This window comes from Poecilia reticulata, chromosome 22 (assembly GCF_904066995.2).
Source record: "Poecilia reticulata chromosome 22, P_reticulata-male-v2, whole genome shotgun sequence".
In the NCBI taxonomy this organism is placed as follows: domain Eukaryota; kingdom Metazoa; phylum Chordata; class Actinopteri; order Cyprinodontiformes; family Poeciliidae; genus Poecilia; species Poecilia reticulata.
In genome coordinates this window covers 26326344-26346489 of record NC_088851.1, presented here as the reverse complement: position 1 = coordinate 26346489, position 20146 = coordinate 26326344, and the positions used below count along the sequence as shown (strand labels likewise).

Genomic DNA, 20146 nt, shown 5'->3' with positions numbered 1-20146 from the left:
TCCTGTTGATCCTCGTCTGACTTTACACTTTTACGGATCATAAAATACACAAATTGTTTAATTTTTCTAATATTTAAATTAATTACATGCTAATAGTGAAAAAAGTAATTTAATAGTCAACGAGCAAAGACTGTGTTAGAGAGGAGCTGATTGGTCTGCTGGGAATCTGCTGTGGAGTTCAACCAATCAAATCTCAGTATTACATGACGTATGTAGGCGTCACGCTACGTTCACAAAGCAGCAGATTGCGAATTAAATCCCTTTACTTTCACCTTGTGACGGTGTTATCGGCTCCCATTGCTGAACATTCTCAGAATGATCGATAGAGGGCGGCGTCCATTATCACTTCCGTAAACAATGCGCTGCTGTGTGACGTCAATGCTCTTTTGCGCATGCGTTCACGCAGAAGTCGCATTTAATTTGTAGCATGAAAAAAGAAAATCGGAATTGACCAACAGCTGCTGTGTGAACGCAGCCTAACCAACCAAGATTAACTTTAACTGTATGTAATTATTTTATCATTTTAAAAACATCTGCATTTGTAATTGTGGCGCTTTTGGGCCTGAACCTGAACATATTACCATGTAATCCCCTGTATTGTCTTATGAAACGTTTAATGGTCCATATTTTCAGGTGATAGATGTTTACATCTCAGTAATATTTCAAATTATTTCCATTTTTTACCCACTGAACATTTTAGGTGTAAACTCGTGTCAGGCGAGTTTATTCATGGCTGGTTTGCAGCAAAAACCCCAAACTTGAGGGAGTTTGGATAATAAATGTGACTTCCTGTGTGGAGTGGGGCGCGATGAGGAAAGCAGCGATACGGATCATTTTTCCACATGAACCGTTTTAGTAAAATTACTTGCTGTGCCTTCAGGAAGTATTCACACCCTTAAACTTCAACACATTTTGTCATGTTACATCAAACTTCCATGAGTTTTCCTGGGATTTTGATGAAAAACAAAGTGGGAAGAATGCATCACAGTGTAACAGTGAAACATGGTAGAGGCAGCATGATGCTGAAGGGATGTGCAGACAGGAAAACATCGCAGTGGATGGGAAAATGGGCGGAGCTAAAATCAATTTCCTGGAGGGAAAATGGAGACAGATGTGCATGCCGCACTGTTCAGACTTTATGGATTATTTATACTGATGATTAAATGACAGAATATTAATTAGGTGACTTCAGTTACATTTTTTCCATTTCCTTTTGGGGTCAATAAAGTATTTTGAATGCATTAGTAAAGGAGTGAAGCTTTCCTTTTCCAGTTTGCGGCTGTTGTGCAACAAAAGGTGGAAAGTTTGACGGGTTTGAAAACTTCTGCGAGGCAATGCGAGTTTTATACCGACATTAATCTGCTGAGCCTCATACAGGCAAACAGTGACGCTGTGATGAGATAAACCGAATAAAACTTAGATTTTATCAGCAATCAGTGTGAAAAAGTTTCATTTTAATAATGTGAAAATAAAGACAATTCAACTACAACATGAAATAAAGCTGCTGTTGTGTAAAATGTATAAAACACATTGTTGCTGATTAAACTTGTCAGTGCAGAGAAATAAACAACCAGAACACAATGTATTCAAGATTATTTTAATATTATTAATATGTATACTTTAGGCTTTAGAAATATAACTATCAATGACAAAACTTCCACTGGAGTAATGGTAGTTTGCTTAGGCCCCCATCAAATCAGTTAATTACAATATACACATTATGATACAGAGCAGATTTGAATCTGAAATAATATTAAAATAAATGCTCAATAGATAAAGGTTTTAATATTTTTTAGCATTTTCTTCACCTACTGTATTAGCCATTTGTAAGTTCTTAGCACACCCAACAATGTAAAGCCATTATTTTCTTCTAATAAACTAATTTAAGTGCAAACCATTTTTCCTTTAAAAAGACTGATTGCAGCGTTTCGCCTTCAGCCGAGTGCAACAAGGCAGCCAACCCTCCGTGTCTCCATCAGAGTATAAAAAACTAAAGAAGATCAGTGCAAAGTCATTAATGGGGAGATTCTAGTCACAGGAGACAGAAGGATAAAGATGGACGTAACCGTTTTTAATGAAGTTGTTCCAAAATGTGTATTTCAGTCGGTGGTTCTGAAGGAAATAAACCGTTTGGGATAACAGTCTGAGATCTGACTCTGAACAAATATATTAATAAAAAAAAATCTAAAATGTGTTAAAAGTGAGTAGAAAAGAGAAGCGGCGCGACGGCAAAGAGGTCGCGGCGCTCCTCTAACTCCAGGAACAGACAGCAGGACCGGGAATAAAAGAAAACAGGAAAACTTGCAATGCTTGCAGGTGGAGAGCAGCATCAGACTCTGGGTTGCAGCAGAAATATTCTGGCTATACTACTGTTCCACTGGGAGAGCTGGCTTGGTTTTGGGATGACAATAAACCCTGGAAAAAGGAAAACAAGGAGATTTGCATTGGGAAAGTCAGAAATCAAGCAACAAAACAGCCCAACTTTCCATCAAACGTCTGGGAATAACGGGAGTTTTTCATCACCAAGGCACTTCCTGACTCTATGTCCGCTCCCTCAATGCTTCACAGGTCTGGATATTATTCCAAAAATATGTTAACTGCACTGGTAATCAGAGTTATCGCAGTTCAGGTTGTCATTTCAGGGGTTTAACTCGTCGTTCCTGCTGAAATGAGCTGAAGCATCATGGGAATGTTTCTAAAAAAAAAACCAAATCGCTTGAAGTCCGTCGGAACGGGACGCTTTCTGGAAGTTACTTCACTCCAGAATCAAAATAAACGTTTTTATTGGCGGCATTTCAGCTGCTTTAAAGCAAACCAACCAGGTCAAATGTATTTTTCCTCCTTAGAACAGAGATTAAATATTCTTTATGCAGATCAGGATATTAATTTATGTTTTCTCTGCTGTCAGTTAATAAATACAAACGGCTCTAAGTGACGGTGAGATTTCTGATAAATATTGGCCTCCGTTTAGCCAACCTGCCAAACTTTCTGATTTCTGAGCTGAGTTTTTATCCAACACTCAACAACGTGGCGAAAGCAGAGGAATCTTTACTCGTCTTCCTCTGGATCCCTGAACCTTTGTGAATGTTATTTTGGTAAAATTTTGGCTGTTTTGGTATAAAATTGACTAGATTTTAGGTTGAATTTGGATTTTTTTCTCCGGTTTAATCAAATCATTTCCATTTCACCTCCGTTAACCGAATATCCACCAATCTGCACACATTGGGCAAAAATAAATTAAACATTTCCTGAAATTAAAGCTAATCTGTAAATTTGAAGTTTAAACCTGAAGTTAATTTTGGTGTTTGCATATTTTAAAAAAATGTCTATGCATCACATTTCTGTGGCCATTTTTAGAAGAGCAGCAACCTGATCACTTGCTGTGTAATATTTCTACACCAATCTTTAAAAATACATTTATTTTTGTGTCCAAACTGAAGGGGAGTAAAAAAAAGATGAAAATGTGAAGAAAAATGTTGGTCTTCTGTTTTTTTTCTTGTAGAAACAGTAGAAACAGAAAAGATGTTTTGGAATAGATTCGAATTGAAAACTTTGAAAACAAATAAAATAAAATAAAGGAGCCACGTTCTGAACATGAGGATTTTCAGGCGACTCGACAAATTTCATCCCGTTTAATGATTTTTGTGACGTTTTCATTGAAACGTTTTAAACACTTCCTATGAAAGCAGTTGCACATTTAAGTTTCACCGGACGACCTGGCTGCCTGCCAAATAAAAACGTTGCTATTAAAAACCAGAGAATCCAACAGAAGCAGTTTGAGAAGGACAGACAGGAAGTCAGCACTCCAACCTCCCCACACTTCCTGTTAGAAAGAACTTACCACTTTGCCTGGCCTCGCCCATGTGCAAATAAATCCCTCCTGACAAGCAGTCACTAAACAGTCCTCTAAAAATATGAGTACAGTCAGCCTCTCGTGTGCTATTTTCTTACAGATGAGCGGCTCGAGGAGCGGCACGTCCTCCATGCGGGGGCACAGCAGCGTACCCAGCGTCTTGGCCGGGTCCGTTTTGCTCTTGCTCAGCAGGTTGAGCTTGTCGCTGCTCTTGCTGCTGATGTGACCCATGCTGTGGTTGCGTTTGTGGTCCTTGTCGTGGTGCCGCTCCTTGCGGTCGTGCAGGGAGAGCGTGGCGAACTTGCTGACGCCGGTGGCGATGGCGCTGTCCATGATGCCGCCGCCGGTGCCGCCGCCTGTGCCGGAGGTCTTGGCGGTGCTGTTGGCGGTGCCGGCCGAGTGCGGCAGGCTGTTGGAGCGCGGCAGCGTGGTGACGCCCGGTGTGTTGGCACTGTCGTTGTTTCCGTTCGTAGTGTTGCTGGAGGAGATGATGGCGGCGCCGGCGGGCGGCCCGGTGGCGTTCATCACGTTGGTGTGCGTGCGAGTCCTAGACAGGGGCAGGTGGGGGAACAGGATGTCCTCGGTGAGGTCCCACAGGCACAGCTGCGTGTCCTGGCCCACCGAGCCGAAGCGGTACGTCACGCTGACGGGCCGGCTGTCCGTGGAGTTGCGCTTGGAGAGGCGGGACTGCGTGCTGTTGGCGCGGTCCCGCCCGAACTGGACCACCTGGTCCTGGAAGTCCTCGTCGCTGCCGCTGAACTCCATGGGGTCGCTCTCCTCCACGCTGGTGGTGTAGTGGTCGAACGCCACCACGCTCACCCACGACTTGTGACCGTGTCCGCGGGCGATGACGCGGCAGTCCAGGAAGGACCAGACGGTGACCAGGTCGTCCTCGCCGCCCGCCACGATGTACTTCCCGTCGGGGCTCCAGCACACGCACAGCAGGCCGCCGAAGTAGCTCTTCATGGTGCCGTGCAGCTCCACCGCGTCGAAGTTGAAGACGCGCAGGAAGCCGTCCTGGCTCACGCAGGCCAGGAACTTCCCATCAGGCGAGAAGGCGAACTCGTTGAGCGCGCCGTCGCCGACGCTCCACTTCAGCAGCGGGTTGCGCGTGGATTTGCTCTTGCAGGTGTGGACGGAGTAGCTGTCGCCCTGCTTCAGCAGCTGGTAGTGCGGCGCCGCCGTGCCGCAGGTGTGCTCCACGTTGTACAGGTACATGCTGCCGCTGGCGTGCGACACCAGGAACAGGCTCTCTGAGCCCGGAACCCACTTCACACACGTCACCCGGGATTTATCGATCAACCTCTGGCAGCGCAGAACCGAGGGAGGGAGAGGAAGAGGGTTAGAGAAACGGAGCGAACACGAAGCAACATGCATGATGACTGTGTCACAGACGTTATCACAATAAGCAATAATGTTGTTTTCAGACCATTTTCATGGAATTGTATAAAAATGAAAGAACACATTCTAATAGATCGATAAACTTTAAATTTCAAATATCCAAAATAACCAATAAAGTAAATGGTGAAGTTTCTGTAAACAAAACTGTCCTTCAAAAATAGATCCGGTTGACACCAAAACACCAGACTGAAGACTTTTATCATCCAACGAGAGAAAGAGAAAAACAATGAATCATAAAAATGGAAATTATTGAGTTTGTTTTAAATTATATGATTAATTCAATATATTTACAAAGATTTTGTTTATACTAAGCAAACTGTCTATTTTAAGATTCCAGTTAACGATTAATCGATGACTGGATCAGTTGACGATTGTTTCAGTAATCGATCTAGCAGCGGTAAAGACCAGTGTGCTGCTGAACGTGTTTATCCAGCTGGAGATGCCGGCAGCTGCAGTGGGAACCGTCTGGTCGCCTGCCTACCTCCTCGTTGAACAGTTTGCTCGTCTCCTTCTTGATGGGGTCGATGAGCTGCACCTGTCCAGCAGAGAAGCCCACCAGCAGGGAGACGCTCTCCGCCGTGGCCGTGAGGTGGTTGAAGTCATGGCACGTGGGCTGCGTCCCTTTGTAAATGCGCTTGTCTATCGGTTTGCTCAAGTCGGCAGCCTGAAGAGAGACAGAAGTGCAAGAAATGAATGAAGAAGTGTTTTTAAAAGTCTCTCTATTGGGCCTGAACAATACAGAATACAGCAGCACTCACACTCTGCATGCTAATAATAATAATATTTGGGGTGATGATGGATTCATTAAAAGCAGCCAAAATATCTCGATTATGGAAAAAACAGTTATATTTCCTTTAATTACAACTGAATAGATTATTTGATACAGGTCCATCTCTTCCTCATGCAGCTCCGTTCTGCTTTGTCTTGTTGTTTTTGTAGAAGATAATCGATGAATCCTTTCAGTTTAATTTACAACACTAAGTGCTCAGTTAAAGCAAACCTCCAGGGATTATTCAGTGCATTATTCAGACTCATCAAGCGTTTACAGACAGGAATAAAGACTACATCACAACACAGCATCCAAACAAATACTTTCATAGCTTTCTTGATTAAAAAGGTTTTTTTTTTAAATCAGGAAAATATTTTTTAAACATTTTGAACCTTTTAGATAAATATGTCAAACCAACCAAAGCCTTTGAGTGATCTGTTCCCCTCCTGGCCTGTGGGGGCGCTGCACCAAGAACCACTGAAGGAAACGACACAGAAACCTCTGAAGACACTGAGAGCAACTTCCTTCTTCACCAGATGGAAACAAGATGGAGGATTTTAGCGGCTGGAGGATTTCTCTTTAGGCTAAAGACCAGGAGCCATTTCTGCTGCTAGCGCTAGGCTAACATGTTAGCTTTGGATATATTTACCCAGAATGCCCTGCACTGTAGTCCACTTCCTGCTTCTGGAGAGGTCTCCAGTCCGCTTAACACTCGCATATCAAACTGAACCAGAGTTTCCTTCAACTGAACCCAGACTGAGGTCTGGAGGACCAGAGGTCAGAGGTCGATTAACGTTCACACCTCAGGAAACAACTAGACATTTTAGAGAAACGGACTGGAGTTCATGTGAATGTCACCTTAAAGTTCAGCTATCGGTCAGAAAACTGCAATTGGTACCCTGCTGGTTTTTATTAAACCAATAAAAGGTTTTTATTAAACCAATTCATGTTTTCTTTGTTTCTTCCTTTTTAAATTGTTTTTAGTCCGTTTTATTTTACATGAATATATTTTTAGAATGTAAATCGTCTGGAAACAACAACAGTTTCCATCCTGCGTTTAATTTTTCCATATTTTATACTTAAAAAACAATTACAATGAACTTTAAACTTTTCCACTGCTGAACATGACACCCATTACATAAACTGACCAGGCAATGAGAATAATAACAGCAGCTGCATGTAAAGGTTACACTCTAAAACAACAATGGATGAAGATTAATGCTTAAGATCCAGACTGAATGTCTCAGGGAAGAAGATCAATAAGAAAAACTGTAAAAAAGCAACAAGTTTGGTCCAATAATCCGGCAGCCGGCACACGAGACGTTACAAAGATCACTGAAGGCTGTGAACAAGTAACTGTAGATAACCGCAGCAACAACTGCCTAATTTGTTAATGATTTAACACCCGATAGAACAGAAATGATGACTCTGCTCTTTTAACAAATGTAATCACGTTTTAAATCAGTTTTATAAAGAAAAGTCAGCTGGTCTGAGATCTGCCTCTCACCAAGCAGCTGGAAAACAACAAGAGACAGAAAACAGAAATAAATGCAGGATATAATTATTTACAATTAATATGATTTAATATTTCACTAACACAAAAGGAAGCCTTGAAGTGTTGCACCAGAAAAGACAACGATGCAACATTGATGATGTTTTCCTCACTTTGTTTTTCCACCAGTGGATGAAACATTTAGCATAAATAAATGTTTTGCATTGTTTTATTACTACATATATCATAGCATCGAGACGCTGTATACATGTGTTTCATGCTTAGTGCTAATAAGTCAGCAACACTAACACAACATTTATTTAAACAACTAAGAACTGACTATAATCTCCCGTGTGCGAAGCCAAAAAGCTCAACATAAAATCACAATCTCGTATTCACTGGCATTACGTTGTAAAGAAACAACATATTCATTAGATATGTTACTGTCAGCAAGTCTGCAAAGCTATTTATACTTTAATCACCTGATTGAATCTGTGAAGGTCCCTGAAACGTAGCTCTGCATTTACTACCGAGCGCTGCTGTTTGGAGAATTGCTTTACCAAGTAGTCTGATGAAAACTGAACTCATTTACATGATGAACTGAACCAAATGCAGCGCTTGATAACTGGGTTCAACTGGAAAGTATGTGTGATTGAACTGGGAAGGCATTTTTTGTAAAGTGCCTTGAGATGATGTATTGTGAAAAACCTAATTGAATCTTACAAACACAATATCAGGATTAGTTAATATACGTTTTATTGCTCTTTTAGATTAAATGTATTGTTTTGGCATTTTAACAGTTGCTTCCAGCCATCATAAATGTTACTGTGATCATTCTTGTGTTTTTTCTAGTCTTCTGTGTTGCACACAAGGTTGTTCTGTCTTTAACTAATTAACCTCATTATACAATTATGACTAATATTATTAGCATCAACACCCTGACGCTTTTATCGCCCCAAACTCCAATCAAACATTAATAAACCTGGAGTTATCGACACCTGTCAGTCAAAACCAACTCGGCAGCATAACTGTTGACAGCTTCTTCACAAACTGGACCTGAAGCCAAATTTATTTACGTACCAGGTCTCTCTGCCTGGAACAAAGTCGCATGTATCCCTAAAATATTCACAACCTCATAGAGGTAGTCTGAAGAAGAAGTTTAGCCTCTGAACTCGGTGGAGATGCAGCCTTAGCAAGTCGTTAGCCGGCTAACTAATAGCCTAGGCTAAGCTAATTAGCTCATGCTAACTGAGTTGAAAGTCAAGCACCTGTGAAGAGTTCTTCAACAGCGCAAATATCAGCCTAAACTTCAGCAAGAGCTGAGAAAACAGAGCCGGAATCCCCGTTGACACCAGTCCAGTCAGTACAGTACCTTTCTAACGCCTTTGTAGATGTAGAAGTAGAGCTCACGGCCCACATTGAAACAGATCCTGTCGCCGTTACCCGACTGGTCGTTGACGTTCACGAAGGAGACCTTGACGGGGTTGGAACCTTGCGAGTTGAAAGGCACCCTGTTGGGACGGCTGTATTCGGAGTGAGTGAGGAGTTTGTAGACGCCTTCCCGAGTGGTGAACTGAGTTTTAATTTCGTTCATCTCCTTCCCTCCTCCCTCCGCCGCCATCTTTGAAATTAACATTCATCCCTTTCCCCCAGGCCGGATCTTACGCACGGTCGGCAGAGGGCATTCCGACTCCACCACTCCCCCTAGCGGGGTACTACGGAACTGCAAGAAGGAGAAGTCAACTTTTAGATATTGAAATGTTATTTCTCACATATTTGTATTCCTATTTACTGCACCTGTATCTTCAATAAAATTAAATTAAAAATAATATGGCCATAATAACAAAGTACTCAAGATTCTACCAACCATATTGTTTTCAATGTTTTGGCAGTGAAAACAATATTCTTGTTCTCAAACACGAAAACATGCTTTCATGTTTTCAATATGAAAGCACTGTCCAAATATAATATGCAGCAATATTTTCACTGCCATGAAAAATATAACTGCATTATGAAAAGTATTATCATTTCCACTGCAGAATCTTACTGGACATAATGTTTATGACAGCCGTTGTTTCTGTTTTCTATGTATTTGGATTGATGACAGCACAAGAAGTAACAAGTAACAAAACCTGGGACGTATGAGCAGCTTGGACAGATTTTTACTTTAATTTTGATTAGATTTAACTGTTGCAAGTTTGTTTTGTTTTACTCCTGTTGACTCTTGTGAAATATAACACAATAAAGCCCTGATTAAATTAAAAACAATACCAACGAGCTCCTGCTGGCAGATAAGATCCTCTGGAGTCAGAAGTTTGATCTGTTTCCAGTAAATTATGAAGAGAGAAAAACTGGTTTTACATCACAAGGTCAGCACGAAACTCCCCCTGGTGGCCAGGGTGTTCTATTTCGTACCCGGAAAAAGTGACCTGAAACTTTAATATTTACCTCCACAGCTTTATTAAACCAAAAAGATATCATTTACATGTTTGTGTCCATTTTTATGTTGGACTCAATTTAATTTAATTAAATACCGAAATCTAATTATTTTTCGCCTTACTCGGAAGAAAGCAGTTTCTAAACCTCAACTATTCTGATTAAACATATCTTAAAATTAATGTCAGAAAATGGAGAGGAACCACAAAACTTTCACTGAAGCTTTCCTGGAGTTGCTTTATTTTGAAAACGCGTCTAACCGGACGTTTTAATCTGAGCAAATCTTTTCGTTCTCAGCTGTTTCCACATTTTGCTGCTTAAAAATCACCAACACCTGCTACCGCGCAGATTCAAACGCGTTGTCCTGCAGCGCGCTTCCATCATTTCACCCTAACATTAAAGAACCAAAGGCACCAGAAGCGCTGATGCCCTGCAGGAGATGACAGCAGCATCCACTTCCAGGTACACACACACACAAATCACTACAGATCAAACTGAAATATTTTATTTTGTTAAATATGCAGACGGAGAAGTGACCAACACGGCGTCTCAGAATATCATCTAATATTCATTTACATAATTACATTTAAATTGTTTATTTAAATTTGGGAGTAAAATAAGTCAAATTCAGTTTTGTTTTGTTTTTTGTTGCGATTTTAAAGGACCACCAAAATATAAACCAAATATTTTTTAAGTTTATAAGTTCTAAAAGGATGGATACATTTTCTTCTATAAAATGAAATAAACATTTACCAAACTAATTAGAGAAAACAAATTAACTAAAATATATATTACTGGGATTTTAGTGTCATTCTGTTGAGGAAAATTGACGTAATTATTTCCTGAAAACTGAACAACTGCTAAAAACCTGCATTCATTATGTCTACTACAGACAACTATTGTTTCATTATTATAAAAATATTTTCCCTCATGATAATTTAGATTTATGATGACTTGAAAACCCTAAAATCTGTCTGTATTGTCAGAATTATCTTTATCATATCATAACATGCAGCTTCTTTGTGCATTTTGGTGCTGAGAATCACACTTTCCAGGGTTTTGGTGTCCTGAAGATGCCTGATCTAAACTGTTTTTAAGGCCTGCATTTTATGTTTCAGGAGCTTTGACTCCAGTTCTGTAAAATACTGAAAATAAATACTTTTTATATTGCCACTTATAATAAATATATCTGAAATGCCAACCTGTATAACAAATATAACTAAAATTCATTAGCTCTGTCATTTTTAGCCAAAGTTTAGTCATTGTGGAAAATCCAAAGAGCTTTAAGAACTTTAAAGTTTTCCCAGAGACAAATTTTGGTCAAAATTTGAATTAATTTACTCAAACTAAAACACTTCCTAGTGATCTAATAATTTACTGAGAAGTTTGCATTTAAAAAGCCAGATGTGATTTTTCTGTCCAGACCCCAGAAACACTGACGCACCAAACCCGATGGACCAGCTGACTCTGAGCTGCATGGTGAGAGGAGAGAAGCCTCATCTGTTGACTTGCTACTGATTTGGTTACGTTGAACGTGTTTTTTCTCCCGCTGTGACGCCGATGGGATGTGTAAGATGGACTCCAGCACGGATTCAGACTCTGAGCTCACCCCCAGGTGGTCGGACACCAGCACTCTGGTACTCATCGATTCATAAACAACTGAAAGTTTGTAGTTTTTGGAAGAACATCAGACCTTTACATAAACCTTTAACTCAGTCTTGATGCATCTGAACTGTTTTGTTTGAGGGTGGAAGGATTATTCAGCTTTACTGACTCTTAAAGGGACGGCATCATTTGCGTCCAGGCATATGGTGACATTTTATGCCGTTAGCAAGTAACTGTTTCCTTCAGTTGTTATAAAAATGCTATATATATCAAATCTGATGTAAAAGTTATATTTGGGATCATTTCCAACTTGGAAAAGGAATGCCCAGAAGCTCTACTTTGACTAGGCCACTCTGAAACCTTCATTTTGTCCTTCTTAGATCCTCAGAGTCTTGTTGGGTTTGGGGGTCCGGCTACAGACACCAACAGCTGGAGATTCTTCTTGAGGATTTTCTGCATTAGAGCAAAAATCCTGGTTCCATTATTTACAAGTCATCCAGATGCTGCAGCAGCAAAAACAGATCATCACACTACCTCCACCGTGTTTATAGCTGTCTTTCTGTGAGTTGTAGACCAGATCAGATGGGACACTGAGGTTGTTCTGGGTTCTTCTGGATGAGTTGTTGTTGAGATCTTGGAGTAAATTTGGTAGGTTGGTTTCTTATGGGGCTGCACAGTGGTGCAGTTAGTAGAGCTGTTGCCTTGCAGCAAGAAGGTTCTGGGTTCGATTCCCGGCCCCGGTCTTTCTGCATGGAGTTTGCATGTTCTCCCTGTGCATGCGTGGGTTTTCTCCAGGTACTCCGGTTTCCTCCCACAGTCCAAAAACATGACTGTCAGGTTAACTGGCCTCTCCAAATTCTCCCTAGGTGTGAGTGTGTGTGTGTGCATGGTTGTGTGTCTCTGTGTTGCCCTGCGACATACTGGCGACCTGTCCAGGTGACCCGCCTCTCGCCTGGAACGTTAGCTGGAGAGGCAGCAGCACCTCCTGACCCCACTGAGGGACAAGGGTGCAAGAAAGTGGATGGATGGATGGATGGATGGATGGATGGATGGATGGATGGATGGATGGATAGTTTCTCCTGAGAAGGTTTCCCCACTGTTTATTTCCATAGAAATAGTTTTCTAACACTTTACAGACCGACAGACTTTACAGCACGGAAAATGCTCTACTTTTGTGAAATGAAGAAAACCAATAAATTAAAACTTGTTGTAATAATTCAACTCTTTGAAGTTGTGTAATCATCCCACCCAGGAAAAAATAACAATCAGTTCATTTTCAGATTGTTGATGAGAATGTAAGGTTTGGCTGCTGCTGCTCAGCTCGTCTCCTAACCTGTGAAGGTCTCTGCTTGCTGTGAGCAGGGATGTGTGAGCAGCGCACCAGAAAGCAGAACCTCCTGCCAGACAGTGGGGTTGACATACAAGTCTGCAGGAAGACATGGCTGCTGTTCGCTGGTGAGCATCCTCAGATCCGGTCACCTCCAGCCATGAAGCTTCCTGCTGACTCATGTGTGGCTGTTGTGTTGGCGGTGCAGTTTTTGGACCCGTATGATGGGAGCTCAGAGGATTCAGAGGAGTCAAATGGTGCCAGCAGGGAGAAGAGGCAGCGAGGTAAAGGAGGAGGATTGTCAAAAATTAACACCAATAATTTGAGCTTTTTAGTCGCCAAGATGGGGAAAAAATGGGTTAATTTTTCAAAGTCATATTTTTTTATTCATTCATTTTAAAAATCTGCTTTAAGCAAAATATTTTTGTTTATGAACTAACCATTTAGCTTCAACCTAAATATTCGTTACCAAGATATTTAGTTCCATAAATATTTTGTGAGCAAGCTAACTATTTAGGTCCAAGCTACATATTAACTTAAATCTTATTTAGCTAAATATTGTTTACTAACTAAATGTTTAGCAGCTCCTAGATTAGCTATTGACTATATCTAAATGTTTTGTTTGATATGAGCTAAAAAATATAGCTTGGAACTAAATATTTGACTTTCTTAAATAGAAATTTTGCTTCAAGCTAAATATTTAGCTTGCTAACTAGATATTTAGCTTGTAGCTAAATAGTTAGCTTCAAGCTAAATGTAAGTTGTCTAAATATTTAGGTTTATATTTGAGCTAAAATTTAGCTTTAAACTAAATATTTGGCTTGGTAAGTAAATGACCTCATTGAAATTTAGCTTAACTAGATATTTAGTTCAAACTGAGATTTATAAATGAATCAATTATATGGTGGAAACATGACTTTGAAAATGAGCCGTCATTATTCTTTTTGCTTTGAGGCTAAAAACCCCAAACACCTGTTTATTTTTGTCTAACTTTCCAAATGGCTCCCATAGGAAGAAGCCGCGTCTCTGGCCAGAGAAGGCGGTTGTTGCTTCACCACTCTGCCTCTCTAACCGTCAGTGAAATGGTGACAAACGGCAGCAGAGACTCTTTAGCACATCACCAGTCTATAGTTCATCAAAGTATAAGCTATTTAACAAAGGGCATCCATGCTATGGATGTAGAGGTGCAGCTTGATGGCTCCGGGTTGGATGCAGGTTGCAGCCCTGGACGACTCCCCCTAGAGGAAAGGAGCTCCCGTCAGATCAGCAGCTGCTCATCGCTCAGGCCGCTCTGCAAGAGGAAGGAGCCTCCACCTGGAGGACAGGTGGAGGCTCCACCTGGAGGACAGGTGGAGGCGGAGCCCAGGAAGAGGCAATGTGTGAGAAACATGGAGGGACAATGATGGAGGCTTCTGCTCATAAATGCTGTCAAGTCTCATATTGTATGCAGAGATGTAATGTGGGGCGTGGTGGGTTTGATTTTTTTGTTGTTGTTGAAATTGTTCAATTCAACTTGTTTTGATTTCCCAAGAATATTTAGATTTCATTGTAACAATTGGATTCCTCCTGATTTTTTAAATTCCCTTAGTTTTATCCATAATTTGGTCAAATAAGTTGAAATTTATTTCATTCACTGATCGAATGTGAGCAAATGATTAAAATTCTCCAGGAATTGCTATTAACTTGGACCTTTATGTTGCTTTTACATTTCATTGTGTTTGGAGCAAAAAGGCTAAATTAAAGATCGTCACGTTTTAATCTGTGTGGTTGATTATGTAAGAACAGAGGCGGCTTCAGGTGGGCGGGGCCTGGTAGAAACTCAGGTAAGGAGCAGATTACCTTCAGCCTGTTGCTGTTGATCAACTACTTTATTTATATAGCAGGTTGAAAATTACTTGACAGTAAAAAATTTTCTTCATGTCAATAAGTAACTTTCAATTAGAGCAGACAAAAAAATAAAGTCGCATTCGGAGTACCCCAGGGTTTCATCTAGGCCCCTTTTAATAGAAAAAGGGAAATCAGAAAAAAATAAACTGGACCAGAACTGGTCGCTCCATCAGAACCCAAAACACATCTTTAAATCCACCCAGGACTGGCTGAAAAATGGAGATCCGAGCCTAGTCAAAGCCCAGATTATGGAGTTTAGGAAACAGGGATGTTCAATAATCTGACCAGCATAAATTAAAAGAAAAAGGCTTCGGGTTTTTTCTTTTAAACATGGGATATCTGATCAGATTAGTTTCATTTGTTTACATTTTCTAAAGAGCGATCCGTTGCTACAGTAACAGATTAAAGTTTTACTATAAAGGTGAGATTATTGGATGTTGGAGGCTGAACTAGCCTTTTGTCTGTTTGCAATAAAGTCAAATGATTTTTTTTATTGCTAATCCCACCCAGTAGGTGGCAGCATTCCGTTATGGCTTCACTGGTGCAGCTCCAGGACATAATTAATCCACAACAGATTAATTGGTCTGTTGCACTAATTTCTATCTGAACTGGACAGTAACTGGTTGGGGTTGGGTGGCTGTACTGGGAGTTTGTAGTAAAACCTGTCAGAAAATCCCATCTGGTTCCCAGCTAAATTAAAATGTAACATTTTATAACTTGAAAACATAAAATCATTTTTTTCCTGCACAGATATCTGAAGTGTTATTGGAAGTTTTCATCTCTTGCTCATTAACAAGACAGTTTTTTAATTCCAATGCAAGAAGCTTTATTCAGTCTAAAAACATCCTCTAAAACGTTTCCAACTTTCTTTCCCCAAATTTCATCTCCTCCCAGTTTGACCATCTGACGACATCCTCCTTCACCTTCAGTCACTTTCCAGGAAACCGAACGAACGAAGCACAGCGGCTCCACGAGCATTTCTAACGCAACAGCGACTAACTAAAGCGATTAACTGCAGCGTAATAATCATATGATCAGGACGTTCAGGGTGAAATCATTCGGTGCAGAGGATGGCGACGCCTCGCTCGTAGAAGCTGTGCGGATCCTCCTTGGTGGCGATGTCGAAGTCCACGGTGAAGATCAGGTCGGTTCTGGTGAAGTTCAGATACACGGGAAGCGTCACCTGCAGACAGAGGAAACGGCTCAGTTAGGAGCTCTGATCCAGTGGATCCCTCCGGCGGTTCTGTTCTGGTGCTGCCGGTACCATGTGTCTGCTCTCGGCGCTGCTCTGCTTCACCCAGCGGAGCTGCGTGAGCGGCAGCTCGGTGGAGATGGAGGTGGACAGAGACAGCTTGTTGTTGGCGCAGGTGGCGCCCTGCAGCTTCAGACCTGGACGGGACAAACCAGAACCAATCAAGACCAAATCTGACCCGCTTCTCATCAAATCCTGCACATTTTACTTTAACTAAATCATGTTGAAGATGCAGCAGACATTGTGTATTATCAATATGCATCAAAAATCATTAAAACATGAGGCTGAAATGAGGCCAGAGCCGCTCCAGAATATTCCCAGATCTCCCTCCGCTCCGATATGAAAAAGATTTAAACTACAATCCACCCAAAATATGCAGCTTGTTCCAAAAACACAAATATTATCAGGATGCAGAGAGCACTGGGTGATGTATTATATAATTATTTTATCAGTCAATGTACCAAGTTTCTAATATTATGTTGAGTGTGAGTGTAGCTGTTTTTATGATGTTGCCCTAAGGAGGAGTAGCCATTGCCATGGCAACAGCTAATGAGGATCCACATAAAGTCTAACGTTTCTCCACGGCAACGGCAGGCGCAGGTTTAGTCAGACCTTTGATGCCGAAGCTGCAGGCGTCGAGCGAAGCGCCCTGAGCCGTCGTGACGTTGACCTCCAGGAACAGCTCCTCCAGAGACCAGCTGTTGGCTTGCGCCACATACTGGCGAGTGGCGGTAATGTACGCCTCCGGCACAAACAGGCTGCCCAGGCACACATGGATGTTCTGGAGGAGGGAAAACGGAAAATAACCTCAAACAGCAGTTTTCTACCACGACACGTCAGGGCCACTGCAGATGGGAAACTTTAAAAAAAATCCCACAGAAAAATCTCAGAAATTTCTGAGTTTGAAAAATCAAATATTGAGTTTCTTTTAGAGAATAAAAAATAGAAATTTCTGAGCTTCAACAATGAAAATTTTGTCAGAAAAAATAAGAAATTGTCTAGAAAAAAAAACCTTGGAATGTTCTGAGTTTGAAAAGTTGTAAATTTGACAAACAAATGGTGGGAATTTGCTTGTTTTTAAAAATGTGTTGACTCGTGGTACCTTCAGCTCTTTGGCGCCCCCGCTGGCCGCCGCCTGGGAGATCTGCTGCAGCTGCTTGATCCGCTCGCTGAAGTCCGACACCCACTGGATGACGGTCATGGAGGTGGGGACGGTGTAGCGGCACCAGCTGCGGGGGAGGATTCCTGCAGCGACACGGGATCAGATTTACTCCAGACGAAGCCGATCCGGTTTATTCAGCCGAGAACGAATCAAACACCTTTAACGAGGTCGCTGATAAGCGTGCGCAGGTAGTTGGTCTGCTTCTTCTTCCCCTCACAGACAGCGACGACGTCGGTCAGATCCTGACGGACCTCCTGCAGCATCTTGCCGCCCATCTTCACCTCGCGCTCGAAGAAACGGAACAGCGGGTCCTGGTTCCACCGATCAGAACAAGAGAGTTAGAGGAAGCGCTGCAGATGCACCAGAACCAGGGATGAACCGATCACTGTTCGCTTCCAGAACCGATATCTGAGCTTTAGCATCGGTCGATTCGGGTCCGATACAGAAGAACAGGTTGGTGGAACATGACGCTGCTGCGTTCCGACCCGGTTGCTCACCTTGATGTTTTCCACGGTGCGTTTGAGCGGATTGACCATCTGCGGCATGAGCTGCAGCCAGTTGCAGGCGGTGCCGTGGAGCGTCCGCATCCAGGCCGGCTGGGTGTCGGACGTGGACGACGTCCGCTCCTTCTTCTCCGTCTCATAGGCCAGGTCATCCTCATCCTCCAACATCTGCATTTTCAGCATCTTACCCATCATGTCGGTGCCTGTGCAGCCCAGCAGACGGAGAGGGAGGTGGAGGACAAGACCATGGTGGGTGGAGGAGGAGGAGGAGGGACAAGACATTATATTTTGGAACAGAAAACCAAAATGGCTTCCCCTCAGGGTGTGGGATTGTGTCAATACAAAATAAGGAGATCAAACAGGACAAACACAAACAGGTCCAGGCAACGCTGAGGCCGATTCCTCAGCTGACGGGAAGTGAAACGACGGCATGCAACAGGAAGAGGGAGAACCTGGGAGGATGCAGAGGAACCGTTCAGCTAAAGGGGGGCGGGGGGCAACGGGAGGGAGTCGGGTATCATCTCAGCAAAGCAGCAGGATGTGTGTGAAATACAGCTGCTGGAGGGTGAGGAGCCGCACCGGTGGCAGCTAGACTACAGGAGGCTGCAGCTGGATTACAGATTAAACCCCGGCTGACAGGAAGAGGACAGATTATTAGAGAGACCATCCTGAAGGAATCTGCTGCTCCACCAGGAATCCAGATGGAGACAACCGTCTAAAACCAGGACGTCCGTGGCGGCTCAGCATCCACACGTCAACATCTTGGTTAGCATCACGTCGTCTTAGGGAGTTCGCTCAGTTTTCTTCTAAGTTTTTTAAGATACGTTACTTTGGAGCTAAAGTTTTTGGATTTTTTTTTTTTTTTTTTACAAACTCAAATTATTAGTTTTTTTTCCCATGTTACAAAATTTGTTTTCAAAATATTTTTTTTTAAAAATTTTTCCAGTTTCCAACCTTTTTTTTTTTTTTTTTTTTTTTTTTTTTTGGAGTTTCAGATTTTTTCAGTCTAAAATTTATTTTGTAAAGTTTCAACCTTTTTAGTTAGAAAAATTTTCAGTTTATCTTTTTTAGTCAATTTCAAAACTTAAAAGTTTGTGGCTCCAGTTCCTCTCCGATCGGTGTCACCGTTCGCAGATTCTGCTGTCTACAATCGGAGGTCAGAGGTCAGAGGCCTACCCTGAGTGGTGAGCAGCACCTTCTCTGCGTTGCTGGGCAGCCCCAGCCAAGATGGCGTCTGCGTGTCGGGGAGCATCTCCACCCAGTGCATGAACTCTTCACGCCTGAAACCAGAGCGGCTCAGATGAGGCGGCGGCCATCTTAGAATTCATTCTGAGGTAGAAATCGCGCCAAGCGCCACCGACCTGATGCCGTCTGGCATTTTGATGTCCTTCTGCCCGTCGACCTTCAGTGCCAGCTTGAACTCGCTGTCGAAGCTTCCCTTGGTGAAGATGCGGTCCAGGAAGGTGATGAGCAGCCGCTGGTCGAACTCGTTGTCGATGCGGCCGCCGTAGATGGACTGGGCCATGAGGGTCTTCAGCGCCGCCCAGGGGATTTTATCTGGAGCGATGTTCTGACGACCCTGAGCGACACAGACAGGAAGTTAACCCTCAGCTTCCTGCGTCTCAGTTTTAGCTGCAAACAGAGATGCGTGGGTCCGCTCCTACCTTGGCGGTGTCGTCCAGCCAGGTGTCGATGGTGTCGCAAGCGGAGCGGAGGTCCGACTCGCCGAACTCGTACTTCTTGGACCAGCCGAGCGGCGCGTAGCGCAGCCGCTCCTGGATGACGGCGTGGAACCAGGCCAGGAGGAAGTAGAGGCGCGCGCGCTCGTTGGGAGCCTTCAGAGGAAACGGAGGGTCAGAACGCGATGCAAACAGGTTTCTGATCGGGTTCTGATCGGTTCCATCACCTTGCACATGCGCGCCACCGGGATGCTGCTGAAGGTCCGCAGCATGTTGGCTTTGACGCCGGGCGGCGGCTCAAACACGAAGATGCGGCCGGCGCGGAGCAGATTGACGGGAACCTGGAAGAGAGGAAACTTCACTGATCACAACCAATCAAGATCAATAACTTTGGTCCTTATTTAACACCAATTCACTTCTTAATCTAAATTATACGAATTAAAAGTTCCTCATTCCAAACTTCTTGGAGCAGTTGATAAATTATGGAAGTAAAAATTAATCTTAGAAACGTTAAAGTCCATCACTGTGGCGACAATTCAACATTTCAATAACATTTTTTTATACAATTTCAGATTTTAAATAGTTGGGAGAAATACAGAATATAGAAAATATAGAATTTCATGTCTTTATTACAAGTTTGTTTAATAATAAGAAAACCAGAGTTTAGTTCATAGAACAAACTGAAATAAATACTAATTATTAATACCAGTGGTGGTTAAAAAATATACAATCTTCTAACAATAAGATCAATTAATATTTATATTAATATTTAAAAATAAT

The 20146-nt window shown here is 42.4% G+C and overlaps 3 protein-coding genes across 6 annotated transcripts in view; 1 reads left to right on the top strand and 2 right to left on the bottom strand.

Annotated features, from left to right (window-relative positions):
* Positions 1–1583: 1583 nt before the first annotated feature.
* wdr20a (WD repeat domain 20a) lies at positions 1584–9185 on the bottom strand. Of its 2 annotated transcripts, none has more exons than XM_008401900.3 (4): positions 8888–9185; positions 5736–5918; positions 3842–5158; positions 1584–2415 (listed from the first exon to the last, which is right to left on the bottom strand). In XM_008401900.3, the coding sequence occupies exons 1-4, from the start codon at positions 9149–9151 to the stop codon at positions 2362–2364; spliced, it is 1818 nt and encodes a 605-aa protein (XP_008400122.1). In that variant the 5' UTR covers positions 9152–9185; the 3' UTR covers positions 1584–2361. The 2 variants fall into 2 exon arrangements, with proteins under 2 accessions (XP_008400122.1, XP_008400123.1); XM_008401901.3 differs by having other exon boundaries at positions 3952–5158.
* A 1055-nt stretch (positions 9186–10240) lies between these two features.
* On the top strand, positions 10241–14641 carry LOC103459974 (uncharacterized). 2 transcript variants are annotated; one of them, XM_008401929.3, is made up of 6 exons: positions 10241–10413; positions 11375–11430; positions 11526–11588; positions 12919–13011; positions 13092–13167; positions 13895–14641. In XM_008401929.3, the coding sequence occupies exons 2-6, from the start codon at positions 11404–11406 to the stop codon at positions 14284–14286; spliced, it is 651 nt and encodes a 216-aa protein (XP_008400151.1). In that variant the 5' UTR covers positions 10241–10413; positions 11375–11403; the 3' UTR covers positions 14287–14641. The 2 variants fall into 2 exon arrangements, with proteins under 2 accessions (XP_008400151.1, XP_017158523.1); XM_017303034.2 differs by lacking the exon at positions 11526–11588.
* Positions 14642–15571: 930 nt separating this feature from the next.
* dync1h1 (dynein, cytoplasmic 1, heavy chain 1) overlaps positions 15572–20146 on the bottom strand; it is a 36215-nt gene continuing 31640 nt past the window's right edge. For both annotated transcript variants that reach the window (XM_008401897.3, XM_008401898.3), the window contains exons 69-78: positions 19594–19707; positions 19352–19522; positions 19049–19266; positions 18864–18967; positions 17682–17890; positions 17342–17495; positions 17125–17267; positions 16635–16803; positions 16035–16159; positions 15572–15953 (exon numbers count right to left, since the gene is read on the bottom strand). In XM_008401897.3, coding sequence (XP_008400119.1) covers positions 15825–15953; positions 16035–16159; positions 16635–16803; positions 17125–17267; positions 17342–17495; positions 17682–17890; positions 18864–18967; positions 19049–19266; positions 19352–19522; positions 19594–19707 — 1536 coding nt within the window. In that variant the 3' untranslated portion in view covers positions 15572–15824. The remainder of the gene's footprint in view (positions 15954–16034; positions 16160–16634; positions 16804–17124; positions 17268–17341; positions 17496–17681; positions 17891–18863; positions 18968–19048; positions 19267–19351; positions 19523–19593; positions 19708–20146) is intronic.